At 47.9% G+C, this 22,269-nt stretch overlaps 1 protein-coding gene and 1 long non-coding RNA gene across 7 annotated transcripts in view; one reads left to right on the forward strand and one right to left on the reverse strand.

Moving 5' to 3' along the window:
- Positions 1 to 5,757: 5,757 nt before the first annotated feature.
- Positions 5,758 to 21,535, reverse strand: Sall1 (spalt like transcription factor 1). 4 transcript variants are annotated; one of them, XM_045159536.1, is made up of 4 exons: positions 21,519 to 21,535; positions 20,305 to 20,397; positions 8,076 to 11,503; positions 5,758 to 6,958 (listed from the first exon to the last, which is right to left on the reverse strand). In XM_045159536.1, the coding sequence occupies exons 2-4, from the start codon at positions 20,378 to 20,380 to the stop codon at positions 6,518 to 6,520; spliced, it is 3,945 nt and encodes a 1,314-aa protein (XP_045015471.1). In that variant the 5' UTR covers positions 20,381 to 20,397; positions 21,519 to 21,535; the 3' UTR covers positions 5,758 to 6,517. The 4 variants fall into 4 exon arrangements, with proteins under 4 accessions (XP_045015471.1, XP_045015473.1, XP_004664910.1 ...); XM_045159538.1 differs by lacking the exon at positions 21,519 to 21,535 and adding an exon at positions 12,349 to 12,751 and having other exon boundaries at positions 20,305 to 20,420; XM_004664853.2 differs by lacking the exon at positions 21,519 to 21,535 and having other exon boundaries at positions 20,305 to 20,467.
- Positions 21,300 to 22,269, forward strand: part of LOC123463540 — a 37,043-nt gene continuing 36,073 nt past the window's right edge. For all 3 annotated transcript variants that reach the window (XR_006638984.1, XR_006638983.1, XR_006638985.1), the window contains exon 1: positions 21,300 to 21,378. This is a non-coding gene — a long non-coding RNA (uncharacterized LOC123463540). The remainder of the gene's footprint in view (positions 21,379 to 22,269) is intronic.

Genomic DNA, 22,269 nt, shown 5'->3' on the forward strand with positions numbered 1-22,269 from the left:
ACATGCACCACCTTGTGCCTCTGGCCTACATGGATCTTGGGGAATCGAACTTGGGTCCTTTGGCTTTCCAGGCAAGTGCCTTAACCTCTAAGCTATTTCTCCAGCCCCTAGCCCAGTTCTGACACTCAAATGCCCCTAATTTCATGTCAGGCTGAAAAGTCAGGGGAAACACCACATGTTTAGGCCTTTGTTGATAGGTTTTAGAAACTATTTAATTAAGAATTAAGAACAGGGTCTTCCTGTGTAGCCCAGGCTGTCTTGGAACTGATTCTCCTGCCTCAGCTTCCCAAGTGCTGGGATTATAGATATGTATCGTCATAGTGCCAGGCTCTTTTCGAACTTTTGTTGTTCTTATTTGAGACTGGGTTTTACTGTGTAGCTCTAACTGGCCGGGAACTTGCTATATAGACTAGGCTGGCCTTGAACTTGCAGTGTGACTCTCCTACTTCTACCTCCTCAGTTATGCTGGGCCACCACACCTGGCCCTCACACCATTTTGATGGCAATTCATGCCAATAACCACATTTATTGTGGTGCATACAGACCCAAATAAAACAAGTTTCGCAAGACATGACCGGCCTTGTGTGATAGACTCTGATTATGCTCATTCTTATTATACCAAAGCAGAATGCTGGTGATGACGTCATAGCGAAGAGTCAATCCTCAGTGAAAAACCCTAGACCACTTACAATGCGTGTTGGCTAGTAAGGAAGGATGGGAACTTCAATAAAACCTTTCAAGATCCATAGACCTCACATATAACTACAGCAAGAGGCGGCTGTTTAGAAGAAAATGCTTAGAAGAAAAGGAAGAAATGATTTAGCTGATTAGGAAGCAGGATGTGTTCATGTTATTTTGATTTTTGGGATTCAGTGCATGTCACTTGAAACTTTCACAGTGCTGGAATTTCTTCTATACACAATGACAAGAGTGCCGAAGAGAACCCAGACCTTATGTTTCCAGGTGCAGCTTTTAAAAAGGGAGTCACTTAAGTGAAAATATTAAATAAGTGACAATGTAGGAGGTACTCCGAAAGGAGATTGTGAAAGTAGCAAGAATGGCCTGGGGAGATCGCTCAGCGATTAAGGGCCCTTGATGCTTAAGCAGGAGGGCCTGGGGCTGTCTGAGCCAAGTTCAACTCCCCAGAACCCAGGTGAAGGAAGCAAGAGTCCAGAGGGAAATGATTGATGGGAGTGTTGATGGAGGCCTCAGACTGGAAGCCATGATCGTCTGAAGCTAGTGACAGCTCCAAGTCTCCTGCTGTCCCATTGTTAGGCCTTTGCTGTCTGGAGCTCCATTTTGCTTTTAACTGGAGTTTATGAACCTCACTCAAGATGAGGAACGGAGGGATGCCCCAAATTCCAAGTTCTGGATGCAAAGTACATCTATATGCTAAGTCAGCCTTCCCTTTCCTGCTGCAACATTCAGAAAAGAGGTAGGTGGTTGTGGTACAAGCTCATCCACATTCACAGGTGGCTGCCTGGGCCTCCTATTTAAGAGATGATTTCAACAGGGTGACTCCCGTCTCTGATCCACAATCTCCTGATAGCCTGCCCTGTATGAGGATTTAGCTACACTTTGTGAAGCTGGATGAGGTCCCACCTGGGTCCAACAGGGAATGGGCACTGTGTGGGGCCTCTGACTTGCCATTTGTGTGTCTTCAAGGCCCTTTATGGAATTGAAGTAAAAAGCTAACCCTGGAATTGCTCTTCTTAAGCAAAGCGACAGAGGCCCCCTGCACAGATGGCCTGTTCCTGGCGGTGTTTATAAAGGCCCCTCACATTCACCCCTTCAGTGGCCTTGGTGTCACGGAGGGCGGGAGCCAAGCTGACACCCCATGAGCCTTTGTTAAACTTGGGCTCTGATGGACTCAGAGACCCAGGAGAAGCCAAATCATGTGTTTAAACAGTTAAGAGGAAACCAGACTCAGCAAGGAACTACAATCCTGGATTTAGCCTGGGTGAATTTTCCTTCTCTGGGATTTCCTGTCCCTTTTCTGGATGTTTCTATCTATCCAGTGTTCCTTGGCAGTTGGTTGTAAGGCCATCGACTCTGTGATGAAAGAAAGCCTTACATATAGACTTGGGCTTAGCTACTAAAGTATCAACCACTGCAGAACTGTGTAGACTCAAAGCCAGGTTTATAGGACATAAGCTCCCTGCCCATGTCAATCTCCCGTTTTGGTAGAGAGACCAAACTTCATCCACACAGTAAAGGCCAGCACAGATGTCCCAACAACCTACTGGGGGTAGGGAAGGGAGACAGGGTAAGCTACTAGGACTGCAGGACTGCGGGGGGGGGGGGGGGGGGGGACAGATAGGCCCTTAAGGAATGCAGAAGAAGGCCTCCTGCAATGTTCTTAGACTGTAGTTAAAATTTAACAATTTTTTTATGTAAATCATCTGGCATAGTCAATTGCTCAGGGTGGGGGGTAGCCAGGAGGGAACAATGGGTTAGGATTAGATAATTTACTTAGTGCCAGAATTCCAGGAAGTTTGTGTTGATCTGGGCCCGGGTGTTGTTACTTTTTAGCTCAAATCTAAATCTTTATCTTCCTATTATAGTTAAGAGGACATATTTTTACTTAGTCATTTTTACAGTTGTAATTTTGAAAAGAAAAAAGAAAAACCCTTTCATCAAATAGCACTGGTTAGATTAGCAGCTCTTAGCACAGAGATGAAAATATTGGTAAGGCCCAGTGGGTCCTGTGTTGTTTATTCTAACAGTGCAGGCTTTGATCTAAACATATTTCCTGGGGTCTGGACGAGATGACCTAATTCCTGTCTTATCCTTCTCCACTTTTCTGTGAATCTTAGATTGCTGCCTAACTTTGGGCCCCTTTAAAATTCACTTTATTTTTTTTTTTTTCACCACTTTGCTACCCTCTCCGACATTTGTTTCATTTGGGATGGAGTGTGTTAGCTCTCAGTAAAAGAGCCCATGGCCTTATTTTCCTATGAAAACTGCTACGTTTTAACAGAGTGGGAGCTTTCTTTCTTTTAAACGTCTCTTCCTTGACATTCACAACATGCCAAAAACAATAATAATCTGCTAGAAATTCATGTTAACTGTAAATCGTTTAGGATTTTCAGTTCGAACACCTTTTAAAAATAAATATATAATTTTAAAACATTGGCCTCTCCCCTTTTACCTAAAAGCCATTTGATTAAACCTGACCTGGGAAGCTCAAAGCCCAAATTTAGTATCCATTTATCTCCAGTTGACCTGCAGGGCCCTTCCTCAGCTGGACCATCCCATGAGGGGGTCTCTCTTCTCCAAGGGTGGTTTCCTCAAAGAGGGAGTCTCATATTGGTAGAGGGGAGAGAGCAATGCAGAGAAGAAATAAAGGACTGGAAAGAAGGAAAAGACAGTAACAGAAAAAGAGCAGTTACCAAGTAGCCACGAAAAAAGCAAATCGCTAGGGTTTGTAAAAGTTGGGTCAATTGGCACCCGGTGTGCTTTATAGTGCTTTTATAATTCATCTTTTATGAATATTTTTAGTTAAAATTTTTGTGAATTTGGCTTTTTAGCTGTCTGCCACACCACAAGGGCCCGTTTTAGTTCAGCTGGGTTAAGTTTTGGTCCGCGATTCTAAACTACCAGGATGCCCCTCAAGTTGCAGAAAGGAAAAAGGAGGTGCGGGAGACGAGGTGGCCGGAGGGGGTGGGGGTGGCGCTCGCAGCATCTGCCTGGAAGGCCACCCTGGGCTGGAGAAATACCAACCCCAGGCTCTTCTTCGCCTGGGCTGAGCGCAGACTAAGTGTGTGTTTATCTCAGCGCTGCGGGCGCCTTCTGGGTTTGGAGCCGATGGAGAAGGGAAACGGGTGGGGGATAATCGATGCATTAGAAAGATGGTCAAATCGATGCATGGAGGAGGGAGACAGAGATCAGACCGCCTTTTCTTGGGGCCCTCGACTGCGTCTGGAAATCTGTCTAAGCGAGGGGCTACTCTGGCTCCTCTGGGCTCACTTGCAGAGAACGCTGGGAGGAGTGTCAGGGGAAAAAGAGACCAGTGCTCGGCTGCCCACTCCCACCGTGGGCCTCGTGGCAATGGACCCGCAGCCCCCGAGGAGTGGCAGCCGCTGGGCCTGGCCTGAGACCCCGGGACAGGGCCCCGCATCGCTGGGGGCCGCGGAGCAGTCCCGCGGTGGTGGCCGCAGCCGTGATGGCCCCACACGTCCCAGGGCCCAGCTCCGCCAAGGTGACCGTTGCCTCCTACCCGGTAAAAACCACTGTCCTGCCCCCTCCTCCCCCCGGAATTCCGGCCATTTCTCCCGGTGCTGAAGAATTCTCACTCCAAGGATGCACATCCCACCCCGCCCTCCTGGTTTGGGTTACCCTCCCCACTCCCGCCAGCATCTGCTGCAGTCCGGGCCTGCGTCAGCCCACGTCCTCGGACACCCAGCTGAGGCTCCCAGGCCGACCAACGACCCATGTGGCGGCCCTCGGCGACGCTGACGCTGACGGCTGGGTCTTGAAGGCTAAGGACAAGGTCTGGGGAGGTGAGGTCCCAGGCTCCACGGGGTGGCTCGCATCCACTGGAAACTTCTGTTGGGAGGTGACCTGGGGATTCCACTCTCACCTGGACGCAGCAGCCAGGCTACTGAGGTTCACGACAGCTCTGCAACAAAGGAAGAATTCGCCCACGCTGTGCACCCAACCTCATCCCCAAACTGCATAGAAATAAAACACACATAGCCTCCCAGCACAAAGCTGATCATTTCTGATGAAATATTCACATCGATTCTAGATTCCTTATAATAGACCTTTTCTTTTTAAGTATGCATGTGCTTTATAAATGCCTAAAAGTCTAATTAAATAAGGAACATGTTGACCTCCTGGGTTGAGGCCCAGTTTCTGAGTCAGATTATATAACCCTGCTGCATGGGGAATTCTCCAGCAATGCAGCTCTCAGCCGCCTGAAAAAAGAGAAAGGAAGAAAAAAAAAAAAAAAAGCAAGGAAGAAAGAAAACCACCTACTGAATCAAGTGAAATGGAACCAGAATAGTTAAAGCTGAAATCGAATCCAAATATCCTGCTTAAGGAAACTTACCTGTCAGGATGAGATCTCCAAGCAAAACTTTTTATTTCATTATTGTTCCCATGGGGAGGAGGGGGTGGGAGAAGAGTGGAGACTCACATACATTCCCAAACAAGTAATGGATATTGGGAGACAAATCTAGAATCTCCAGATTTCAAAATAAAAGGAGAAACACAGGCCCATGCAAGCCTGTTATGTCTTTTACAATTTCTTATGTAGAGAGAGATACTCGATCACGCACACAATTTACTGCTACCTGGGGAACTGTTAACATACATTTAGGGGCCTGACTAAATAGAAATGCACTCTAAAAACACAGACACAGCATGTTGTTTTATCTGTTGCAAAAAAAAAATGTATTTGATTACTTGAGTAAAATTACAGTATCTCTGTGGTTAGTATTAAATGTTAAACAAATTGGACCCCCTCCCTTTCCTTTCAACTTTCCAAGAAAGTGCATGTAACAGTCCAATTTTTTTTCTTCCATACCTAATACAAAATAAACTGACACTATACCTGCTCTCTTGATCAAGAAGCATTTGCTCTTGTAAGCAACATATGTACATTTTAATGAAAGTGATATCTCTTATTGTATATACAAGAGCATCTACGCTTTCTCCACCGAAGGTTGTTCAAGATGCTATTCTTAGCAGCATTGTGAAATTCCAGCACACGGTTTTCTATTGTGAATATACCCTACAAGGCAAAATGCTACGTCTCAGTTTCAACTACCAAAACAACACTTGTGTTTTTTTTTTTCCTAAAGAATTCTGCGTGCTTATTACTGTACAGAAACTTATTAACATTGAAGACGACTCAAGTAAAAAGCACAATACAAATAGCAGTTCAAAACGGAAATGGTTAAATCTACAAAACAACATCAACAAAAAAAAGCAGGTTGAAGTTTAGAATAAAAATGAAAACAAAAACAACAACAAAAAACCCCAAACCTTTCAGAGAAGCACACTGTTCAATCTGTGCTCAGTCCTTTCCTTAAATCTGTTTTGAAAGATTAGACAATGTGTTTGCTGATAAAATCTTCCAGCAGGATCAAAGTGTACACTTATATACAGACTTTATTAGAGACCTAATGCATCAAGGAGGCATTGCATCAACACCAGATTCATATTAAACTGGATATAGAAAATAAGTTAATGCCAGATTAAGACCGCCTAGCAGGGCAACTTTGCAATTGCCATAAATGTTACAGCAAGTTTACAACACTCTAGTCCATTAGTATTTAGTCCAAAATACAGAAGACCAAAGTTAATGCTTGCATTCTGTTTGCAAAGCAAGGTTATATCACTAATAAATAAGCTTTCTTAGAACTCTAGAAGTTGAACAACATACAAAAAGAATGTCTTCATCATGTTGTAGTTCATAGACCCAAGGGAACAGAAAGGAAGGGGATGGGACAGGAGGAGGAGGCAACCACGGGTGGCAATGTGAGGGGGAACGCTGTCTGTGGTGTGGCCTTTAACTCGTCACAATCTCTTTGCTGTCCTCCACGAAGCGGGTGAAGCGGAAGTTGGTTCCATTCTCACTGCTGGCCATTTTCTCCAGGCCAGCCAGAGGAGCGCTGGGCTCTGTGTTCTGGAGCTTCTCCATGTTGCCCGTCAGCCCGCTGATAGGTGAGCTGCTCCCGCTGCCCAGGCTTCCAGGAATTGGAGGGATGCCACCGTTCTGAATGACAGAGATCTCATTGGCCTTCATGGCCAGCCCGTTGGACAGTGCCGCCGTGTACTGATTCCAGAAACTGGAAGGATCCCCGCTTCCTGACCTCGCTGCCAGATCCTTCTGGAACATTTCTGGGAACTTGACGGGATTGCCTCCTAGAAATGTCATGGGGCCATCCACAGAGAGCCGCCGGCCCCGGCGCGCCGGGGTGCTGTTCCACATGTGAGTGCCCATGTGGACCTGTGATACCGGGTGTGGAGAGGAGAAGAAAAAAAGGGAGAAGGGGAGAGAGAGAAGCTTAATAGTGGAATCCGACTCAACTCATATCCCAACACTTGACAAAACAAGTGGTCTAAATGTCTATTCTTATTATGTGACAGACAGGGAAAGAAGTACCAGGAACCATCCACTCCCGTGAACGAGTAATAACATTGTTTGCTCTCTGCAGCCGTCTCTCCTTTCCCTGGGAAAAGATGCCTTACTTACTCTTTCTTTCTTTCTTTTTTTTTTTATTACCCGTATTTACCTTAGAATGGCCTCAAGCAAGCCAGGCAGTCGTAGATAGCTCCTTTCAGGGCTAAAATTGTTATGTCCACTCTCATTGCAATGGTAAGTATTGTATCTGACACCCTTTACCCTGTGACCGTGCTTTTCTGATGGGAAGGAAGTACCCCTCACTGATTGCCCATTGGAGGGCCCCCGCGTAGAGGGAGAAAAGCCAGAAAGTAATTATTCATCTCACATTACTGGCAGCAATCTCCAGAGAAATACTCTGTCAACAGAAAAATGTACACAGCAAGAGGGCTCAACTGTTGCTCTAGAACGGAAGCGTATTTGCTTTATTTCCAACACGTATCAGTAGGAAATGCTGTATAATCAATTATCATAATCCTCATTAGCAGAGGAGTGATTTGTTATTGTTTTTAGGAAAACAAACCACATTGGACTACAGTTATGAAAAACAGCTGCATACGCCAAGGAGAACCACAATTATTAAGTGATATGGGCAGCATGCAGCCACTTGGAGGTCTTTAATCAATACCCTGTGGCAACGCCAGGCTGTCTGATTTGGTAGGTAAAGCAATCCATTTGGTGCACTTAGCGAGACAGCAGAGAGAGGGGCAGCTGCTTTGCTTAGGTACCAAATTATTCAAGGCGTGGTGACGCGCAGCAAGCTACAGGCTGCCCTTGTGCCTGCCACAATCCCGACCTCACAGGTACCCTCATTTCTCTCCCTGTTAGCTGCAGGCATCAGGTCCCCTTTCTGGAACCTTCTTCTCCCTAACTATCTGGCCAAGGGCTCCAGGAGAGCACACTACCATCAGTCAAGGGTGGTGGGGTGCAGGTAGAGCGGTACCTTTAGATTGCCTTTTGTAGTGAATGCTCTTCCACAGATAGTGCAAGCAAAGGGTTTCTCTCCAGTGTGAGTTCTCTCATGGATCTGCAGGGCACTAGATGAGGAGAAGGTTTTGCCACATGTGTTACAATAGTGCTGTTTGGGAGTTCTCCGGGGCAGAGCTGGGAGCACAACTGGGGATGTGGCAGAGGATGACAAAGGCCCTGAAGGGACGTGACTAGTGGGGGTGTCCTTAGTGTCCTGAGGAGAAACGTGCACAAAGCCGTTGACCTCTGTTTTGATGAGAGATGACAGTGAGTTGGCGGGAATCACCGCAGAGTTCTGATTGGGGCCGAGGCTGGAACTGGGCTCAAAGAGCTGTGATGGCAGATCTCGCATCTGATGTGTCAACATGTGCTGCTTCAAATTACCCTTTGTGGAAAAGCCACGATTGCAAACTGTGCAAATAAACGGTCTCTCTTTGGTATGACTTCTGTAGTGAATGTCCAAGGCACTCTGACAAGCAAAGGTTTTGCCACAAATGTCGCAAGCAGTGTTTTTAAATTTACTCCGGTCTCTGAAAGGGAAGAGGATTCCCAAAGAATCTTCTTTGATGATTTTCTCTGCATGACTAGAGGTCAAGTCCAAAGCACCCCCATTCACTGGGGTGGGAGACAGACCATTGGCAAACTCGCCCGGTCCCACTCGCTGTGGCTTTTCCTCGACGCTAGGTGACTTGTGGAACTCCTGGGTGCTGTTGGATGGGGACAGAGCCTGCATGGAAGAGGTAGACTCTGAGATGGCTGGGCTGCCCGCACTCTGGCTCTCCATATCGCCACCCACCGAGGATGAGTCATTGGTCAGCACGTCCCCTTCCACGGACCCATTCTCCACCGACTTCAGGCTAGCCTGCAGCTGCTCCGCTAGTCCGGCATTGATCATCTTCATCTGGTTTTCCAAAGCAGCAATGCTCGACATTTCGAGGGGCAGAGGTGAAGAAGACAGGCTGTCCTGGGATGCGTCGGCTGACTTGGGCGTATCTGGGATGCTGCCCTCAGGACAGTCTTCCATGTTCTCGTCGGAGAAGGTGTCTAGGTCATCGAAGTTCTTCTCATCGAAGGAGCCTGTGTCGGACTCCATGGACTCGGGGTAGCTGTCAGAGACAGGGGTGTTGGGGATCTGACCTCCCATGTGCATGCGGATGTGCTGCTGAAGGACCACTGCATTCGTGAACTTCTTCTGGCAGATGGGGCAGGAGTGCTGCACTCTGAGGGGGGGCATAGCCCTGTGCACACTGTAGTGGGTCTTAAGGTTCCCTTTCGTGGTGAAAGCCCGGCCGCAGATCTTACACTTGAAGGGCCTTTCCCCTGTGTGTGTCCGGTAATGCATTTTCAAGGCGCTCTGACAGCTGAGAACCCGGTGGCAGATGATGCACTCATTGGGGTCAGTGGCTTTCTTGTCAATGTTTTCTACCAGTTGCTGCAGCTTGGATGTTTCTGAGGCCTGGGCTGAGTCCAAGAGTCCCCCAAATGGAAACTTGGCCTTGAATTGCTCGGACATGAGTGGCAACAAAGGGTTGGTGAAGGTGGCCCCTCCTGGGCCACAGTCAGCCACTGGGGAGCTCAGGGTGCTGTTGCTAGCCGTTGGGACTGAGCTGGTAGCTAGGCCACTCTCTTCACTTTTGCCACTGGAAGATGGCAGAACGGACCCCTCAGCTTCTTCTGGGGGCCCACCAGGGTTTCTTGTGACCAGATCAGGGACCCCAGAGTCACTTTTGACTGAGCCTGGGGGGCTGGCAGCAGAATGGCTAATGGGAATGGGGGCTGGCTCCTCTGTCTTGATGAAGGGTGTGAGGCTCGGGAGGGTTGGGGGTAACGGCAGGCCGACGGAAGTCGTCAGAGTGGGCAGGACTGGCTTGGTGTCCAGCCAGCTAGTGACTGGCTTCTCCGGTGGGATGGACATGCCATAGGGGATGCCGGTGCTTGTGGGGATGTTGTCCAAGTGTTCAGGCACGGGGTAGGGGTTCATCTGGATGTGAGGGTACTTCTCTTTGTGGCGCTGGAAGTGGACCTTCAGGTTCCCCTTGGTGGAGAACCTGTTCCCGCAGATGTTGCACTTGAACGGCCTCTCTCCCGTGTGGGAGCGCAAGTGGATCTGCAAGGCACTGTCGCTCCCGAAGACCTTGGCGCAGAACCTGCACTTGTGTTTGAAGAACGCTTCGTCTGAAGTGCTCTTGGCTTCGAAGGCAGTGACATTTGGTGGCTTGCTTTTTCTTTGTTGGGCCAAGGCAGATAAGGAGTTTAAATCCTCTGCAGTTGTTCCGATGTTGGGCAAAGGGCTGGGGAAAACCGCGTTAGCAGGGGTCGGCTGAGGTAGAAGTGGATTAGATGCAGGACTTAATAAACTGCTTATTGCAAATGCTGGTGAGGAGGATGCGGAGGCTGCTGGGGAGCTGACGTGGGAGGCACCAGCACTCGAAGCCACTTTTTCCGAGGACGGGATGGGAGCTGCTGCCACTATGCTCATGTTGGGAGAAGGGCCGCTGTTGGGTGGCAGGATGGTGCTGCCGGAGCTGCTCTGAGGTAGCTGGACTGAGGGGGGCTGCTTGACGCCACTGATGCTGGCAGATTGGCTAGCAAGGCTCTGCGCTAATCCAGCTGCTGCCGCCAGCTGCTGAGATAAATGGGAACTTAGCGTGGACAAGGGGTTGGCAGATGTTCGTAAAGTACCTTGAGGACTAGAAGATGTCGGCAAGTCCGCGCTCTGAGAAGCCAACAACAGTATTTGGTGACGAATCTGCTCGATCAGTTGCAGCTGGTGGATCTGCTGCTGCTGCAGTGCCAGGAGCTGCTCCATGAGGGCAGGGATGGCCAGCTTGCCTCCTGAGGCCCCTCCGCACCTCGCTTCCTGGGAGAACTGGGCCACAGCCACCTTGGTGCTCTGGAGGTTTTCGATGATAACGTTACTATTGATCACCGAGAAGTTGCCCAGCGTGGTCAGGTCCCCGAGTTGAGGTAGAGAGGTTGTGATAGATGAGGTACCCGTGGAGGAGTCGCCGCTGCCACCACTGTGGCAGCTTGGGGTGGTGGTGTTGGCGGCACCGCTCAGTGTACTGCTGTTGCTGCTGGTGGCAACTGGGGCCTCCAGCTCCATGGACTCTTCCCTGTCAAGTCCCTTGTGTTCTGAAAGGTTGCTGCAGTCTACTTGGTCTGTTTTGTTCGCTGTGTCTTTCATTTGTTCATCAGGATTATCAGGAGGGGGACTGGGAGAGAAGGTTTCGGGTGGGGAGCCTGGATTTTCATTGACGATCAAAACTAATTGATTTTTAGTGCAGTTTTTCTTGTGAAGCAAAAGATCTGATAACTCAAAGAACTCAGCGCAACACCGGCCACAGACGTGGGCGTCCTTGCTCTTAGTGGGGCGATTCGGCTGACCCTTCTCTGTGTCTCCTACAAACATCAAAACGTGTAGGGTTAAAATGGGAGCCCAAGACACACTGCCATCAATGACTTGAAAAAGAGAGAAAGGTTAATAAGGATTTCTACCTGCAAAACTCAAAACGCAGGCTGTGAATGCCAGTCAGTGTTAGCCTGGGATGGTCCTAATGAACTCTTAAGATGTGGAGGAATTCCTGTTCCTCTGCTATCTTGGCTAGTCATGGCCTTCCAATAATTCATCAAAAATATAAAATACCACGAAGGGAAGACATTGGTACATAATGAAACTCCATAGCAAAATATCGATTTCCAGTATTTTATACACCTGATTGTCTACTAGTCAGGAGAGGGTCCTACCATCACCAGACTGAGGACTTATTAGGCTCTTGAGTTTCTGTCAACCTTATTCATTTTCAACTGATTCAAAGATATCTGTGACAGTTTGTTCTGTCACTAAACTAATTTGTAGTCATTCAGGTTCCAATCAGTTGTTGACAAGGGGGAAAATGCATATCACCCAGCTGGGGGTTGACGACTTGAAAATCACCTCAAGCCCCCACCTCCAACCTGGCTCAGGCTGAGCAGAAACACATGCACTTCAGACACACTGCGCAGATCTTCCACAGCCCCTCAGGATCAGACTCACTACAGAAGGGAAAGGGGCTCACATACACAAAGGATCATGACATACACACCCCTCATAGACCTGCCAGCCACCTATATTTCACCCCAGCCATGTTGATTTTTTCAGATGCAAGAGTGCAGCCCTGGATTCTCCTCATCAAAGAATGTATGCCACTGAGCTCCAAGTGGCAACAGCGTGGTACTAAATATCTCATCAAAAGCTCTCTTTATACCTGTAAAAACAGGCAGGAAAGCTGCATTTCTGATGGAACTGCTGCTAGAGAAGGGTGTCCTGTGAAGTGTTCCCATCTCATAAGAACTTCTGCTCCAAGGACAGTTTGAAACTGCCTGGCTTTTCTCCTTGTCTGAATGCCTTTAAAAACAGTTTGCTCTTAACTGTTATCAATTGTTTAACAGATTGTCCTGAACCTTTTCTTATAAAAATCCCTTTATTTCATGTTTGTTTCCACTGGTCGCTCAGATGTCTACTTGCTAAGATCCATTTGTAAATTAAACATAAAAATCTCCAACTCCAAGCTAGTGTCCTATTCAAAGACAGGATGGCGTCCCCTTGTTTGCCCAGCATGGGGAACACCAACTTCTGTTGTCCAAATGGTGTGTGGTCATCTCTGAAGGCTGTGAAAAAAAAAAAAAAACTGTTTAATTCAAGGATTACCTCCCTGCATGCTTTTCTACAGAACTGAATCAGATAATAGGTAGTTTCCATGACTTCCAAATTGAATCTCCTAGAAAACTTGTAGGGAAAAAAAACAGCAGCAATTGCAGATATAAATACATGGCTAAATCAAAATGCTGCCTTTTTTAAAAAAAAGTAAATCTAGACTCAGAAGAGCCAGTCCTTGCCTTTGAAATGAGGTATCTAAAAAGCTTGAGTTATTTTGCATTTCAAAAAAATATAGTTAACATCTAAATATTCACTTGTGAAAATTCCTTAACTCTATCTGTCTGGAGTGATGCGGAAGTTGATTAGGACCCCTGGTAAAGTATGCCAAATGTATGCACACTTTGCTCACTGGGAGTGTTATTTTAGTAGCTAAGTTATACTTAATAAGCCAGCTTTCCTAATCCCCATCTTTAAACCTCCACAAGGTTATAGTGCGAAATGCATTAACAACACCAAACAAATCGCAGTTGTAGCAGAAAATACCAATAATGATCCACTTTTAATTTAATGTTTAATCATCTTAATTGGCACCAGATTCCCATGCACATTTGAGGTGCTGCTTTAAGCACTTTCTGTCTCTCTCGTCGCCTTGAAATAATACAAACAAAATATTAAATGAAATTTGCTAAAAGTTAAGTCTTAACTCGGAACAAAAAAAAATAATGTGACAAAAATTCTGTTTAAAGCTTCTTATTTTGACAACCTATTTTAAATGATGCATCCATTTCAGATGCTTATTTTAAACTAGGAAATGCAATTCCTAATATATTCAACAGAAATGTTATTTCTTTCTCTTTGCACATTTCCATATGTAATGGTTATGTTTCCATCTACTTTTACAGCCAATTATGAAGGAACAAAAGCTATTCTGTTTGTTCACACATTTTCAACAAAATGCATTAAAACTATTATGTCAGCATGTTCTATTAAGCTCTGCATTCAGTGGAAAATACTTTTCAACCAGCTCACATTTATCAAAACATAAAGCCACTTTAAAACACAGTTTTGCTTGGTCAGCTGGGCTTAGACAAATAATGACAGATTCAGAACTAAATAACTAGCAAGGGAAATCAGAAAACTGACTTCATCAATTGTACACATTACAATGTAGTTGCTTCAAATATTTAACACATCTGTGCTCACGATTAAAGAGCATTCTAATTCTTTATAAGTTGTAAACATCTGATATTCTCGTAACATATAGAAAAAAATAAAGCAAGGTTACTCTGGAGGGTTTAAGTGATGATTACTTTTCTGAACTTGAATTCTGTATTTGTGCTGCATCAAGACTCACTTGAGAAAATTTTCAAGTTTTTCAACCTGAACATTTTTATATTTAGGATTGTGTTAACTGGGTGGGAAATATAGATGCTTAAAAATAAATGCCTGCTTGCTTCTAAGAGAGAGAGACTGTGTTCAAGAGTTAGCTATATTTTAGCTTAAATTTTCACATTTTAATAAACTGACATTTGATCTCGCTATAGAGTGAACTAATTTAATTTCCTGATGTTTATGAACACCCCATCCCCCCAAACAAAATCCTGGGATCTTTTTGGATTCATTTCGGGAGCAGGTGCTATTGCATTGTAATAATTATCAACTTTAAACCTATCTGCGTCCTGAACACAATGCCAACCAAACAGGTTCAAAAGAAAGAACACAAAACATGAAAACTGCCATGAATCTTTAACTGTCGAGAGGAATATTTTAAGTTGTAGTAAGATGCAACACCCACACAAACACACAGGAACATGTATATTCTAATTTATTTTTCTGGTCCTACCCTTTCTCTATCTTGTATCTCTCCCAATAATCTGTAACACAGGATTGCAACTGGTGACCTCATTATAGTAACTACAGTTGCCTTGTTCCTTGTATTGTGGTGAGAATAACATTCCAGGCCTTTTTCTATGGATTCTGCTTACATATTAATTTTGTAATTCTAGTCAGATAGGAGCAGTGCTTTTCTATGTATGTATTCATAAAATGACACTTGGAATTTCCTGGGTGTTTTTTGGGGGGGAGGGGTAGAGAGGAAGAAGGTAGTGTTATCATGGCACCAAATCTCCCCTAAAATCTCAGATGTTTTAGCTCTTGTACTATTTAGGTACATGATGCTCAATTCAAATTTGTCGCTTATGCATCCTCTGAACCAAACACTGTAGAAATGGAAGCACAAAACTGAAGTGTTAAAGCATACCTGTCTGAGAAAATAAAAATAAAACTAGGCTTCACATAGAAAGGTCTAGCCAGCCAGGAAAGGAAAAAAACAAGAGTCCTAGAAACCAACCACTGGATTCCACCAGATTTAGTTTTCTGTTTTGGAGCTCCTTAGAAAGACACTTCAGGACTTTCCATTACCTTAAGACTCCACTAGCATTTCTTAACAGAACCTCACACAATGGAGGGTTTGGGACCCATAATTTTAACAGGCTGTTCCTTTGCACAGACCTACTTGGAAAGACCATCACAAACATATTTGATTGAGTGATCCTGAATCTTTTTGTTTTTTAAGGCTGTGTCTGAATGTCCAACTTAAGATTCCAAAGAAACTGTAAACACTACAACATATGCTGTGCATATTTTCTGGAATGTCTAAAGTTTCCTGTATGTGATATGTAACCGAATGACAAATTGACTGGCCCCTTCAAGTTTACTCAGTGTTGCCAGGATTCGGTGTTCTTGTGTGGAAGGATACAAGAGAAACCTCTGAAAAAAATAACCACACAGACAAGACACTCCATTTAAAGCAGTGGTCCGAGCCCACCTCCTGTACACAATAAATGAAAGGGGAAAATGTCTTCCCCGTGGATGAATCAAACTGAACACTAGATGGGGTTCCAGTTGCAAGGGTTTGTTCAAAAACTTCTTTGTGGCTTTCCTATTCCAGTGACGCGGAAAAGAGAGACTCCTTAAGGCGAGATCTAAACGCTGACTACATAAACATTGGCAAAGTCACAAGAAACTAAATCCCTGTTGTTAGAGGGTGAAGTTGAGCTATGGGAACTACCTGTCAATCTTCCCCTTTGGGGGTCTGGCATCTGGGGGTGGCAGGGGAATAAGGTTAGGAAAAGAAGCCAAGCTGATAAGGAGAAACTAAAATAAACTACTAACTTCCTGCTAAGTGACTAGCAAGACTCAATATGGGGGTCACTGGGAAGACACTGAAGGACATATTATGATCTGGACCTTGTCACCTTTGCATGGGAGGAGGCTAGCAAAGGTTAAAACAGCTCCACACATCTAGGTTTTCTAAAGCCTGGCACTGAAACTTTTTTTCTTCTAGGGGGGGGGGGGAGGGGTGTGGGTTCTTGGGTTAATTTCCCTTCTCTCTAGCTAATGGCTCACCTACTTCAATTTAAACATATTTTGGAATACAAGGCTATCTGCACCAGAGAGTGTCTTCAGAAAAACTATGGTTAGGAACAAATTTGTTCTGGTCACTATTTACAGAGGTCGACTTTGAAAAGTTTCAAAAATAACCCCCGGACCCAAATTTGAGTCAGATTTCTTTAAGAAAAATGTGTGTTGGGGGAAAGAAGTTTCAGCCTTTAAAGGATGTTGTCAGTATAGATAACTTGAGACCTCCAAGCATAGAAAGAAAAGAAACACAGCCCCCCCCCACCAGCCCTGCCGATAGCATAACCTACAATTTGGTACTTGTGGCTATAAGCCACAGAAGAAACTGGATGGAAAATACATGACTAAACATTCCGAACCAAAATATTAGTTGTGCGCATCCTACCTCAAGCTTAAGGAGACACTACTGTGTGTCTGTTGTTAAAATTTTAGGAAGCAGCCTGAAGCAAATCTCAAAAAACACAACACAAAACAAAAATGAAGAAAAGCAGTTTTCATTTTCTCACTTAGAATCTTTCATTATGCCATACTTAAAATAGGCCTGATTAAACATGAATTCCTTCCAACTGCCTTATCTTGCAGGTGTTAGTTTTTTTTTTTTTTAAAGTAATTCATTATAGTTCTTTCTAACCATTTGGGCCCAGAAATCAATGTGTGGCCATTACGTTGCTCACAGTGAGTAAATTACTTTGGTAAATAATAGAATTTCAGTATTAATATGAGGGATTTTTATGATAATTCATAGGAGAGTCAGTGATGTTTGTATTTTCTTCCAATATTACCTTTTCCTTAAAAAATAGGAGTAGCAAAATACTTAACAAATGGAGTCAGAATGGGCCCTCCATGTAGCTGCAGAGATCTTGAAACCATGAAAGGAAGAAAACCGAATAAACACACACACACCTGAAACCCAAATCCACAAGAAAGTAACTACATATAAAATCATTAGAGCCCAATATTCCTTTTCTGACAATTCTCTATCTTGGTAAATAATCTTTCTAATGTCAGTTATCTTTCCTCAACTCATCTGAGACTTGTTGAATATCTTAAGAGACAAGTCCTATTTACCATAATCCTGATTTCATAAGAAACAGAGAATTCATCAAGTTCTTTTTTGAGTGTTTTTTGAATATACCACGGCTGTACCTAAAGCAAAAGAAAAATGTCAAAGTTCTAAAAGCGACTAAATAATCTTGATTTTTTTTTTTTTTTGGAAGTTGCTCAGATGAAGCTGCAGGGTGGCAGCTTATCCTGGCCTGGTTTTCTTTGTAAATGCATTCACACCCACACACACCACATACACAAGCATGCGAACACACAACACATCAGGAGAGGAGCTGCAGAGGAGAGCTACTGTGGCTGGGTCTGCAAACTTTTCTAGGTCCTGTTCTGGATGGAAGTCACAGTTTGAGGAACCAGTATATAAGAAGAGCATGGAATTACTTGGGGTGTGTTTGATATTTCATTCGCCATCCTTTAAGACAATCTTATCTTAAGAACGAGTAACTCCTGCGTTTGAATAGAGGTTTTTGCCTTCTAAAGTTACCAAAACCAAGCCACAGAGCAACAGCTCATAGGTGAATGTGCTATGTGGGGAAATGGATGGAGATTGCAGAAAAGGTGACTTTTTCAAAGTAACCTTGAGCCATGTCATGAACTTTCATTTCTATTTATCTCATAACTGTTCCCAAATTAAAAAAAAAACAAAAAACAAAAAACACAAAAACTGAGCTATGAGAGGCCCTCCTGGGTGTCAGGCGGTGTGGAGGATTACTTGTGTACGAATATTATTACAACACACTCAATCCTGTAACCCTGTTACAAAATCTACCCTCTAGGCAACTTCTCCCAAACTTATTGTTCAACTATGTAAAAACAGTCATAACCTAAAACCATTACTACTGAAAGGAGGAGGGGTGAGAAGAGGTGAGGAAAGTGCCTGGAAGGGGGTGTTTCCTAGGGTGCCCCAAGATTTCACTGCTTTGTGGACAATGAACTAGCTTTCAGAAAGAAAAAGAAGGAAGAAAGAAATTATGAGAAAGAAAGGAAACTTGATTCAGTTCCTTAATTAACTTACCTCAAAGCTCAAATAAAACTAAAAAAAAATAGAACTAATAAATAATAATGGTACGAGGTAGTGAATTCCTTTTATGCTATCGCTTTATGAGAACCCCCAACTATTAAAAATTCCAGACCCAGAGTTGCAAAGCAAAGAACTAGCATCATTTCTTCCAAAGCTCGAGTTGGTATTTTTCTTTTTAATTTTGGGGTGGAAAATGTAAACATCAGCACAGAATCACAAAATAATATATCTTTTTAAAAAGTCTCCCTTCTTTGTACTTCAACTTTTCGGATGCAAATTGTTAACTTTAACAGTATTCTAGTGCCAAAGGTCTCACCAGAAACTTTAGGGGCAGCGAGAAGCCTTGCAGCGAAACCTTAGAAAAATACTCGCGAGCAGTCGCGGCGGCCTTCGTTAATTTCACCTGGATATACTGCTTCTTTTAGGGTGAAAAGCGGGGTTGGTTTTAGGGTTATCTTTCCCAGACGAGTAAGAAAAGCAGATACTGGTAAGGCTTCAAGCTTGCGAAAGTATTGGGAGCCCTGCTATCATTCGATTTCTTAGTGGGTTTTAAGTGCCCCGAATTTTTTCCCTAGGTATCCCCACACCAGGACTGTCCCTTTCCGAAAGCCAGGGGAAAGAAGCGCGTGTCCTTTGGCCTGGCTGGGGTTCTGCGCGCGTCCCTGCGCCCAGCCCCACTCCGGGTCAGGCCTCGGGGGAAGGAGCCCAGCGACATGGAGCTTGGGCTGGCCGTAGAGCTAAGTGGGCACAAGTGCCTATCTCAGGCCACTCTTCAGAGCTCCGTTGGGGTGCAGGTCCCTCTTCCACACTTCAAAACGCTTCTTGAGGACTTGAAGATCCCAACAGGCGCCCGCAGCCGCGGATAACCCTCTAGGCTTGTTCCTGGTCCTCCCGCGGCCGAGAGGGAGGCATCGCGCCGGGGTGACCCAGGAACCGAGAGGAGCCCCAGAGCCACTGTATCGCCTACGGCGCAGGGCCTGGGAGCTCTGAGGCCACCGCGGTGAACCATCTCGGGTCACCAAGGGGTCGGAAGGGTCCTCCCTCGGCATCCCCGGTGCCCTGGCTCGGACCTCTCCCACTCTCAAGCAGCAGGTCCCGCACACAAACTTTTCCTGACTTGCCCCTTCCTCGGGATACTCAGCAGTCATCTCCTCAAAAGAAGCGACTGCTGGTTTTAGGGGTCTTCTCGGGGGCGGGGGGATAACCCCCAGAACAGCAACAACAAAACCAAACTACCCAACGACCCTTCTCCAGACCAGCCTGCAAGGATGGGGCGCTACGATCCGCAGAAAGCACAAACCAAACACCAATTTGGGGGAGACTACATAGGTGCAAACACTGGCAGAAAAGATGCGAGGATAAACTTGGGGATCCAGAACGTGACACTTCCCCGTCTCCATGTCGGGTCTAAGGAGCAACTCGGCCGCGACCCCAGAGTGTTGCGCCTCGTCCCAAGTCCCTACTTTTTCCATCTCTAAGTCCCAAAGGGCACCCCACTGCGTCCCGCAGGCCAAGTGGAGCGCGGGGAAGTGGGGGTGCAGCGAGCTCTGCACGCGCTCGGCGTTCAGCCACCAGCGCGAAGTAAACTTTCCGCGGGGCAGCCGGGCTGCGCGGCGAGGCCCGGGAGGCGGAGGCCGGAGCCCAGGACCCGGGGCGCCATGCAGGGATCGGCTAGGGCCCCGCGTGGGTAGCCAGGGGAGGCCTACGCTCGCACTCGGGGCCCGGCCGCGGCTCCCCGGAACGGCGCGGGCGGAGGAACCAAGGCCGGCAGGCCCTCCCTCCTCCTCCCCGCCGAGGCCACGGGAACTCCGGAAAGCTCCTGCCTGGAGATGGGCTTCGTTCTCCCCGGGGCAGGGGCCAGCGCGGCCCCGCCAATTGAAAAGGCAAAAACAAAAAGAGAGAGAAGAATGAAATAAAATCGGACGCGCGGAGGAGAGGAGGCGAGCGGGGGGGTCGCGGAGGCGGTGGGCGCGGGACCCGCCGCGTGTGCGTGGGTCCGAGTGTGCGCGCGAGTGCGTGTGTCTGTCTGTGTGTGTCCGCGGCGCAGGCCGGAGCACTCACCATCTCGCCGGGGGAGCGAGGCCACTTCGGGGTCGGATTGGAAATGTTGAGGCTTCGCTTGCTTCCTCCGCGACATGCTGGCTCAAACATCAGCTGGGGCAGAATAAAAAATTACTAAAAAAAAATCTTCTCAAAATTACGGAAATCGAGCGGCGGCGGCGGCTCCCCCCGCCCGCCGGCCCGCCCGCCCCCTCCCCGGCTCCCCGGCCCCGGGCGCAGCGCGCATGTGTCCTGCTATAATTATGATTATCAATAATGCATTGCGATTAATCATAGAGGGGCTCTTTGAAAGGCGATTGGCACCGGGCCAGCGCTATTCAAACCCGCTCGCCTTAATCAATTAGTTCGTGATTTGCTGCAGACCCCTGTCTCTCCGCGCGCTGGCCCAATAAGCCGCCGGCCGCGGGGCTGGCTCGGCGCGCCGCGCCGCGCCGCCCGACACTGGGTTAACCCTCTTCGCGACCGCCCGGGACTCCGCGGCCCGGCCGCTGGGGGCCTGCCTCCTCGCCACTGCGCGCCCGGCGCCCCGGCCGGCGCCCCCCGCTCCCTCCCCTCCCTCCCCACCCCACCCCCATCGCGAGCTGGGCCGAACCCAAATTAGCATGCCCTCCCCGGAACGGAGCCGCCCGGGTGGGGGTGGGGCCGGGTAGCGGGGGGTTGGGGACCCGGGGCTGCGGGCGCGCCGCGAACTTCCCAACTCCCGCGCGCCGGTCCGCGTGGGGGCGGGAGGAGAGGGAAGGAATCAGTCCCGTGGCGGGCTTTTTTTTTGGGGGGGGGAGTAAGGAAGAGGGTGAGAGGGAGTCCCTTTTCGTGAGTGTTCCTTCGTTTTTGTTTTTTTTTTTTTTAAAGCCACCAGCAAGCAGCCCACCCCCACCCTCATAAAAAAAAATAATAATAAGCGAGTGGGAAAGAGCCAGCCCCACGCCGGTCCGCCTCTGGCCTGCGGCCGGGCCTCCCTCCCCGCCCGCCCGCCCGCCCGCCGCCCGCCGCCCTGGCTCGGCGTTTCTTCGCCCGGAGTTCTCCATCCCCAGGATCCCGGGCTCGCGGGGGCGCGGAGAAGAGGACCCAGGAAAGGTTTGGGAAACACGATGGGTTTGGGGCTCGTGGAGGGGGGGGAGGGGCTGCTTTCTCGCCACTCTTATCGTCGCCCTCCCCTCCCTAGGGGCTCGGAGCCTCCAGCCTCGGGCTAGCTCCTTCTCTCTGCCTTTCTCTACCTCGGACATTCCCAGGACAATTAGGAGTGAAGTTTTCGGGAGAAGCGCCCCGAGCCCGTGGGATAAGGGGGCGGCTCGGCTCCGCCCAAGACCCCTCCCGAACCTCCTCCCCTCGGCTGCCCGGGTTGGCTACAGGGCGCGTCACTCCACGGGGAGGCGGCGGCGGCGGTGGCGCCGCTGAGCCCCGGGCGGGTGGAGAGCTGCGACCCGCCCGGGCTCCGAGTTCAGCTCCGGCCGGGGGGAGGGGAGGTGCGCCGCTTCCCCGGCCGTCTGGCCGCTCGGGCCGGGTCCTGGGTACCGCTTGTATCCAGGACCCCTGGGCGCCCCGCCCAGAGATGGAGGCAGCACAAGGTGGTGGCTCAGATCCCGGTGGGGGTCCCTGTCCGCGGCTCCTACACTGCCACTCCGCTCGCCTCCAGTTTTCTGGCACTTGCCACACGCGGCGCCCAAACTTTTCGTTCCATCTTCATCTCCCTGAGCCGGGAGGCAGCCTCCCTCCCCGCGCCCGGGTACCTGGAGCCCCAGGCCCGGCACTCCCTCTGCCTGGCTTAGGCGCCCTCGAACCTGAGCCTCGGTCCTCTGCCCACTCGGCCAAGGCTTTCCCCTCGCGCCTCGGGGGTCTCCTCGCGCCAAGGTTCCCGAAGTCCAGCGCCCGAACGACTAAACTCAACTTCGGCTGAGTGGTGGGGGAGGAGGCGGGGGGGGTGTGCAGATACACAATCCTGGCCCTATCTGGCGATCAGGAAAGGAG

The sequence above is a fragment of the Jaculus jaculus genome, chromosome 1, assembly GCF_020740685.1.
Source record: "Jaculus jaculus isolate mJacJac1 chromosome 1, mJacJac1.mat.Y.cur, whole genome shotgun sequence".
Classification (NCBI taxonomy): domain Eukaryota; kingdom Metazoa; phylum Chordata; class Mammalia; order Rodentia; family Dipodidae; genus Jaculus; species Jaculus jaculus.